At 57.2% G+C, this 8,812-nt stretch overlaps 1 protein-coding gene across 1 annotated transcript; it reads left to right on the top strand.

Moving 5' to 3' along the window:
* The first annotated feature begins 2,577 nt into the window (after positions 1-2,577).
* On the top strand, positions 2,578-7,217 carry PNMA8B (PNMA family member 8B). Its single transcript, XM_024237313.3, has one exon. It carries the CDS (start codon positions 3,607-3,609, stop codon positions 5,512-5,514), a length of 1,908 nt encoding a protein of 635 aa, XP_024093081.2. The 5' UTR covers positions 2,578-3,606; the 3' UTR covers positions 5,515-7,217.
* Positions 7,218-8,812: the final 1,595 nt, after the last annotated feature.

The raw sequence follows: 8,812 nt of genomic DNA, 5'->3' as shown, positions 1-8,812 counted from the left end.
AAAGGGACTCATTATGAAAAGAGAGTGTCTGATAGCTCATAAAAAATTGTTTTACATTGACAACATGTGCAAATGACAACACTTTGTATATTTCGGGATAAATAATATGCATTCTTTATTTTTTCTTTTTTTCTTTTTCCTTTTTTTCTTTTCCTTTTTTTTTTTTTTGAGACAGGGTGACCCTCTTGCCCAAGCTGGAGTGCAGTGTAGCATGATCATCGCTCACTTCAGCCTTGATCTCCTGGGCTGAAGCAATCCTCTTACCTCAGCTTCCTGAGTATCAGGGACTACAGATGTGTGTCACTAAGCCTGGCTAAGTTTTGAATTTTTTGTGGAGACGAGGTTTTGCCATGTTGGCCAGGCTGGTCTCAAACTCCTGGGCTCAAGTGATCTGCCTGCCTCGGCCTCTCAAAGTGCTGGGATTACAGGCATAAGCCACTGCGCCTGGCCGAAATCTATTCTTAAAATTCACTTTTCTTCCCTCTTTTTTATTTATTGAAGGTGGCCCCCTAGAAAATTTTGTATTTTTTGTGGAGATAGGTTTTCACCATGTTGCCCAGGCTGGTCTCAAACTCCTAACCTCAAGTGATCCGCCCGCCTCAGCCTCTGAAAGTGCTGGGATTGCAGGATTACATGGTGAGCCACCATATTTCTTCTTCTTTTTTTAAATCAATAGATGCAGAAAAAGCAGCTCGATATTTTTTTTTTGAAACAGCGTATTGCTCTGTCTCCCAGGCTGGAGTGCAGTGGCACAATCTCGGCTCGATGCAACCTCTGCCTCCCAGGTTCATGCGATTCTCCTGCCTCAGCCTCCAAGTAGCTGGGATTACAGGCGTGCGCTACCATGCCCAGCCTAGACTGGAGATTCAAATGTCAAAAATGACACTTTGTAATCCCAGCACTTTGGGAGGCTGAGGTGGGTGGATCACCTGAGGTCAGTGTTGGCTGGCTGCAACCAGAAATTGTAACATTACACATGCTGTTTGAATATGGGGCTGGCATTCTATTCCTGCTGGACAACGCTGCTCTGGAGAAAAGAGTCACATCACATCCATCTGTGGATCAGGAAGATCAGAGGAAAAAGGGGGGGAAAATAGGAGTGAGTAAGCGATTTGCCCAGTTGCCATGGTAACCTTGCAATTAAACTCTCCTTAAACATAAACATCCAAACACAAAAGTAGGGGGTTGGGCCTGGTGGCAAAAACAAAAACCTCGAGGTGTTTTGGTTTCCTATTTATTTGTTTATTAACAGATGCTTTGGGCTGAGCACGGTGGCTCATGCCTGTAATCCCAGAACTTTGGGAGGCCAACGCCGGCAGATCACCCGAGGTCAGGAGTTGCAGACCAGCCTGGCCAACATGATGAAAACCTGTCTACTAAAAATACAGAACTAGGCCAGGCGCGGTGGCTCACACCTGTAATCCCAGCACTTTGGGAGGCCGAGGCGGGCAGATCACGAGGTCAGGAGTTTGAGACCAGCTTGCCCAACATAATGAAACCCCGTCTCTACTAAAAATACAAAAAATTAGCTGGGCATGGTGGCGGGCACCTGTAATCCCAGCTATTTGGGAGGCTGAGGCTGCAGAATGGCTTGAAGCTGGGAGGCAGAGGTTGCAGTGAACCAAGATCACGCCACTGCACTCCAGTCTGGGTGACAGGGCGAGACTCTGTCTCAAACAAACAAACAAACAAAATACTAGCCGGGCATGATGGCGCATGACTGTAGTCCCAGCTACTCGGGAGGCTGAGGCAGGAGAATGGCTTTAACCCGGGTGGTGGAGGTTGCAGTGAGCCGAGATTGCTCCATTGCACTCTAGCCTGGGCGACAGAGCAAGACTCCATCTCAAAAACAAACCAACAAAACAGATGCTTTTATAATGGTAAGTTCTCAATAAATACTTCTCTTAGCCATCTTTCATGGAGCACCAGTTGTGGTCCAGCCACTCTTCTGAATGCTTTCCTGGATTATTCCCTTTAATCCTCATGAGAACCCTTTGAGGCCAGGCATGGTGGCTCACCATGTAATCCTGTAATCCCAGCACTTTCAGAGGCTGAGGCGGGCAGATCACTTGAGGTTAGGAGTTTGAGACCAGCCTGGGTAACATGGTAAAAACCTATCTCTACAAAAAAATACAAAAACTTGCCAGACGTGATGGTGTATGCCTGTAATCCCAGCTACTTGGGAGGCCTGTCATCCTTGCTACTCAGGAGGCTAAGGCAGGAGAATCGCTTGAACATGGGAGGCGGGAAGTTGCAGTGAACCAAGATTGTGCCATTGCACTCCAGCCTGAGTGACAGAGCAAGACTCCATCTCCAAAACAAACAACAACAAAAAAACGAAACCCTTTGAGGTAGGGATGATGGTTGAGATATAAACCTACCAGCTGGACTACAGAGCCAGATTCATATAGAGTAGGGGACAGCCTCATGGCCAACAAGGGACAGAGAAGCAAATGCATGTTTACAGTAGCTATCACTGACGTTCACACGCCCCAGTCTGCTGTCCCAGTCAAGAGAAATGCTTTCTTGCAAAATTCACGCCTGGTCTCACAATCATACATATACTGAAAGCGTGAGCAAAACCACAAGATTTATTGTGCACGCATAGTTCAGAATACAGGAACGTGTACGGGAGTGAGGGCCGGTCCCATTGAGTGGGGCCTGTACCCTGCAAGTGAGGCCCATATACCCTGAATGGTGTCTTGCTCACAGGTGGGACCTGGGCCCCCCTATTTGATACTGAGACCCGTATACTGTGAATGAGGCCAGTATCTCGAGTAAGTCCTGGTCCTACGCTGCAAGGCCAGTGCCCTTTGACTTAGGCCTATATAATCCTGAATTCCACCTGGCCACTGGAAGGGGGAATTGTAACCCCCAGTGATGCCTGTACCCTCTGGAAGGAGGCCTCTATCCCCTGAATGAGGTTGGGTATCCTTGAGTGATTTCTGGCCTTCTGTGGTTTCGGCCTTGTTTTTTGCTGGTTAATGAAAGTGGTGCTTCCAGGCCCCAAGTCCTTGTCATCGGGACCTTTAAGAAAAGCGTCTCAGGCCACAGCGACGCAGACCCCAGCTCAAGGCTGCACCGTTGCCATGGAGACGGTTGGGCGGGGGACAGGAGAGGGTTGCGGCTCCGTCTGCGCAGGCGCACGCCCGAGCAGCCGCGTCGCAGCGGAACTGCTGAGATTCAGGCCCAGGGTGCGCGCTCAGACGCGGCGCGAGCGCCAGGCAAGCGGCGGCTGCTACCTCCCACGCCTCTCCAGGTGCACTCGGCGCCGCCCCCCTGCACCTGGCCGCGGTGCCGAGTCACTCAGGCCTGTGTCAGGGAGAGAGGGAGGGAGCTGCCCTGGCAAGCAGACACGTAAGCCCCCTGCGGATCCTCAGATAGCTCTGGAGAGGGGTCCCGGGGGAAGGTCACTGCGTCCAGCCAGCCAGCAGGCAGCTAGAGCCCCCGAGCCCCAAGCCCCACTCCAGCCTTGCCACATTCACCGGAACCGGGACTCTAAGCCCTGCAGGTGGCTTTCCAGGGTTGCACTGACACCGTGCGCTGCAGCCCACCCCTATCTCGGGCTCCCTGCTGCCCCAAGATCAGCGCCAAGGGGGCGGCACCATGGCCATGAGCCTTTTGCAGGACTGGTGCCGGAGCCTGGACGTGGACGCGCACAGGGCCCTGCTGGTCACCGGCATCCCGGAGGGCCTGGAGCAGGCGGACGTCAAAGCCGTCCTGCAGCCGACCCTCCTGCCCCTGGGCACGTTCAGGTTGCGACACATGAAGGACTTGATAAACGAGAAGGCCCAGGCTGCCCTGGTGGAGTTTGTGGAGGACGTCAATCACGCTGCCATTCCCAGGGAGATCCCAGGCAAGGATGGGGTCTGGAGGGTTCTGTGGAAGGACCGTGCGCAGGACACGAGGGTCCTGAGGCAGATGAGACGCCTGCTGCTGGATGACGGGCCCACGCAGGCCGCGGAGGCTGGGACCCCCGGGGAGGCGCCCACCCCTCCCGCTTCGGGGACCCAGGCCCAGGATTCTGGGGAGGTGACAGGGCAGGCTAGCTCTCTTCTTGGGGCAGCCAGGAACACAAGGAGGGGCCGTCGGGGTCGCAGAAACAGAACCAGACGCAACAGGTTGACCCAGAAGGGCAAGAAGAGAAGCCGAGGAGGGCGGCCGTCTGCTTCCGCGAGGAGTGAGGCCGAGGACTCTTCCGACGAGAGCCTGGGCATCGTAATCGAGGAGATCGACCAGGGCGACCTGAGCGGAGAAGAGGACCAGAGCGCGCTGTACGCCACGCTCCAGGCCGCTGCCAGGGAGCTGGTTAGGCAGTGGGCGCCCTGCAACTCCGAGGGGGAAGAAGACGGTCCCCGCGAGTTCTTGGCTCTGGTCACTGTCACCGACAAAGCGAAGAAAGAAGAGGCAGAGAAGGAGCCGGCTGGGGCCGAATCCATCCGCTTGAACACCAAAGAAGACAAAAATGGCGTCCCCGACTTAGTGGCCCTGCTGGCTGTGAGAGACGCCCCGGACGAGGAGCCGGTGGACAGCGACGCTTCGGAGAGCGACTCGCAGGAAAGTGGGGACCAAGAAACAGAGGAGTTGGATAATCCTGAGTTCGTGGCCATTGTGGCCTATACCGACCCGTCGGACCCCTGGGCCCGGGAGGAGATGTTGAAAATCGCTTCTGTTATCGAGTCTCTGGGCTGGAAAGACGAGAAAGACAAGCGAGACGCCCTCCGACAGGTCTTGTCCGTCATGTCCAAGGACACTAACGGGACCCGCGTGAAGCTGGAGGAGGCGGGCCGCGAGGTGGACGCCGTGGTCCTGAGCAAGGCCGGGGACGACGGGGACCTCCGGGAGTGCATTTCCACCTTGGCGCAGCCAGATCTCCCTCCCCAGGCGAAGAAGGCTGGGCGCGGCCTCTTCGGGGGCTGGAGCGAACACGGTGAGGACGAAGGGGGTCTTCTGGAGCTGGTGGCCCTCCTGGCTGCCCAGGACATGGCGGAGGTGATGAAGGAGGAAAAAGAAAACGCCTGGGAAGGCGGGAAGTACAAATACCCCAAAGGCAAACTGGGGGAGGTATTGGCGCTCCTGGCCGCCCGGGAGAACATGGGGTCCAACGAGGGGTCGGAGGAGGCTTCGGACGAACAGTCCGAGGAGGAGTCGGAGGACACCGAGAGCGAGGCGTCGGAGCCGGAGGACAGGGCATCCAGGAAGCCCCGGGCCAAGAGGGCGCGCACGGCCCCTAGGGGCGTGACTCCGGCCGGCGCGCCCCCCACCGCGTCCGGGGCCCGCAAAACCCGCGCGGGCGGCCGAGGCCGAGGCCGGGGCGTCACTCCTGAGAAGAAAGCCGGGAGCAGGGGCTCGGCCCAGGACGACGCCGCGGGAAGCAGGAAGAAGAAGGGGAGCGCGGGCGCTGGGGCCCACGCCAGGGCAGGCGAGGCCAAGGGCCAGGCGTCCACTGGATCCAAGGCCGCGCGCGGGAAGAAGGCCCGTCGGGGCCGGAGGCTGCCCCCTAAATGCCGCTAGTGGCCCCCCAAGAAACTGCCCAGGCTGCGAGCAGGTCCCGCAGGGCGCCCGCCCGCGTGTGGCCCCCGCCCTCCCCTCCCCTCTTCCTGTCCTCCGCAGACGCAATCTCCTCGCTTCACAGCGCGCCCGGGCCGCGTTTTGCCAGCGTCACGTTCCCCTCTCCGGCCCTCGCAGGCCGGGGGCGCCAGCGATCCCGACGGAGGAAGTCCGGATGGGAAGAGGAAAGAGAAATGGGCGCCCGAGGCAGCAGCGCGGGGCCGAGATGGGGACGCGCCAAGTGGACCAGGACTGGGGACCCGGGTCGCCCCCGGAGGGGGTGTGTGTGGACGCCGGGCACCTGCAGAGGCGAGCAGGGCTCTTCGTGGCGCTCTCGGGGCCTGTGCCTGGCAGGTGCTGTAGGCCGCTGTCGCCCCTACCCCAGTCTGACTGGGCCCTGGGTCTGTGGTGGAGGCTGTCACCAGCCGCGCAGCGTCTGTCAGGGCGCAACTCTCAGCCAGGGGAGGCCCCAGCTCCCAGCCAGGGGAAGAGATGATTCCAGAAAGGAAAGTCTGAGAGATAGAAGGCGGTTGGGAAGGGGAGGAGGAGGAAAGGGGAGAGGAACGGTGGGAGAAGGGAAAGAGGAGGAGGAGGGGGAGAGGGGGAGCAGAGGGAAGACACATGCCAGCCCTGCCTACTGGGGCTCCCCTGATACAAAGGAACCAGCCCCAGGCCAAGGCCACCTGTCCCTGACCACAAGTTGAATTTGTCACTCAGACTGCAGTGTTTCCCAACATTCTAATTATTTGCAGAGGTGTTCAATTTGGGGTAATTCACGTAAAATCCAGTTTTGGTTCTTCTGGGCTGAGTGGGCCCTGGCCCCTCCCGTAGGTTGTGGCTCCCCTGGGTCCCTCCTCTCCAGTGGAGCTGACCCACCGCTCAGCGCTGGCCTTGCAGCCCTTACGAAAAGCCTTGAAAGCCCCTGGGTTCACCCCCTGAGTGAATTAAAGGCCAGAGGGGCCCCTGAAGGGCACTGTGAGGGACAGAGGCTCGCCTGGGCAGTGCAGAAGCCGGCCGCGTGTCCCTCCTTACAGGGGATGAAATGACCTGGGGAGGAAACCCCAGCCCTGCCCTGGAGGTTCCAGAGTAGGTGGGCCAGTGCTGTGAGGCTTCACAACCTGCTGTCCCAAGCACGCTTGAGTTGTGTGTGAGTCTGTGCTGTGCCGTATGCTTCAGCTCCTGCAACCCCTGCTGAGCTTGATTTTTCCCTAAATATCAGTCTCCACGGGACCCCACCTTCGTTCATGCCTTCTTGTCCCTGGGGCAATGTGTGTGCTTCCTTGTCCCAATTTCCATTCCCTGGCAGTGAGGAGCCCATCGTGCCAGGGGGCCCTGCCCCACTTGTCCCTGGGAAGGAATAGGGGGGCTTGGGTGTGACCTCACAGCCCAGACTAGACTGTCCCAGTCCCATGTCAGGGACACCCAGATGCAGAAGCTGACTGAGACCTGCTGCAGGGCGTGGGTGCTCCTCTCTGCTTGGAGGCTGTCCCTGGACAGTGACCCCACCCACTGATGACGGGGCCGGGTGCACCTTGAGCTGGGCACAGCAGCCTGCGGTATTGCCTGTGGGTAGGGAGGGCCCCAGGTGTGCTTCTCCCGTAGCAGTCCTAGGCTTCTCTCCCTGTGCACTGTGTCACCTGGATCCTCCAGTAAAGTGAAATTCAGCACTGTGCTCTCTCTGTGCTCTGGGCAGTGGGGCAGGGGGAGCGTGGGAGTGTGGGCAACAGATGTCCACGGTCTTGACTGTGGTTTGCCCAGAATACCTGGGAACTGTCCTGTCACTGGTTTACATACACTGTCCTTTGCTGCTTCAGGATCCCTGCCTGGCTCTCCCTACCCCCCAGCATCATCTCACTCCTTGCAGATCTGAGCCAGCTTCCACTCCCACCCTTGATGCCTCCCCACTTCCAGCCTCAGGCCTCAGCCTCAGCTCCGAAGCCCCTGGACACCAGTGGAGACCCTGCCCAGCCAATCCCCACCCTAGCTTCCACCCAGATACTCTGCCAGGCCACAGCTGCATGCACCTTCCCCCCAGCCTCCACCCCTCACCTGTGCCCTGGACCTCAGATTCAGCCTTCCATCCTACCTGAGTTTTCTGCCTCCCTCCATCCTGTGTCTCCCCCACCATACATGGCTGCCAGAGACGTCCTCTCAGAAGTCACACCTGGGGTCTGATTGCATCCCTCGCCTCCCCAAATCCCCAAGGGCTCCTTCCTGTGCCGTCACATCTGCAGTTCTTATGACTGTCTAGACACGCTTTGTTCAACTGGGTAATCACACGGGGTAAATTGGATTTAAATGTAATTAAGATTAAATAAAAATACACATCCATGTCCTCAGTCTTCCCAGGCACGTCGCAAGTGCTGAAGAGCCACACGTGGCCAGTGGCTACCGCATTGCACAGTGCTGGTGCAGGACATGGCCACCATCACACGCAGCTCTCCCGCACAGCTCAGGTCTACATACTGTACCCCCATCTCACCCTCTGCCTTGTTTCCCACTGCCCTCTGTGTCTCCTGTGGCTTCAGCCACCCAGGTCTCTGGGACACAGCAGGCATATTCCTGCCTCAGGGCCTTTGCACTGCTCTTCCTGCAGCCTGGTGTGCCCTTCTTTGGGCTGTAGGCGTGGGTCCAACCTTCATGTCACTCAGACCTTCAAATGCCACATTCCTAGGGAGGGCTTCCCTGACCACCTATAAAAATGTAACCCTTTGTGGCTGGCCAGGCACGGTGGCTCATGCCTGTAATCCCAGCACTTTGGGAGGCCGAGGAGGATGGATCACGAGGGCACGAGTTCAAGACTAGCCTGGCCAAGATGGGGAAACCCCGTCTCTACTAAAAATATAAAAATTAGTCTGGTGTGGTGGTGCACACCTGTAATCCCAGCTACTTGGGAGGCTGAGGCAGAAGAATCGCTTGAACCTGGGAGGCAGAGGTTGCAGTGAGCTGAGATCACGCCGCTGCTCTCCAGCCTGGGTGACAGAGCAAGACTCTGTCTCAAAAAAAAAAAAAAAAAAAAAAGTAACCCTTTCTGCACTTCCTCCGTTTATTTTTCAGAGCTATGACTACCCCCTGGCACACTCATTTGTTTCTCAGTAGCGCACCGACTGTACTTGTCAGGGAAGTTAATAGAGGAAACTGGTGACTGGGGTATTGCAATCAGGAAGTTCAAAAACAGGGAGGTCGTTTTGTCCCAATATTAGCAATGCAGGGAGCTGCTCCCTCCCGAGGGCTGGAGGAGCCACTTGGGAAATACTGGTGA

Source organism: Pongo abelii, chromosome 20 (assembly GCF_028885655.2).
Source record: "Pongo abelii isolate AG06213 chromosome 20, NHGRI_mPonAbe1-v2.0_pri, whole genome shotgun sequence".
Lineage (NCBI taxonomy): Eukaryota > Metazoa > Chordata > Mammalia > Primates > Hominidae > Pongo > Pongo abelii.
Note: the sequence above shows the minus strand (reverse complement) of the source record. Positions and strands in the feature narration are given on the sequence as shown.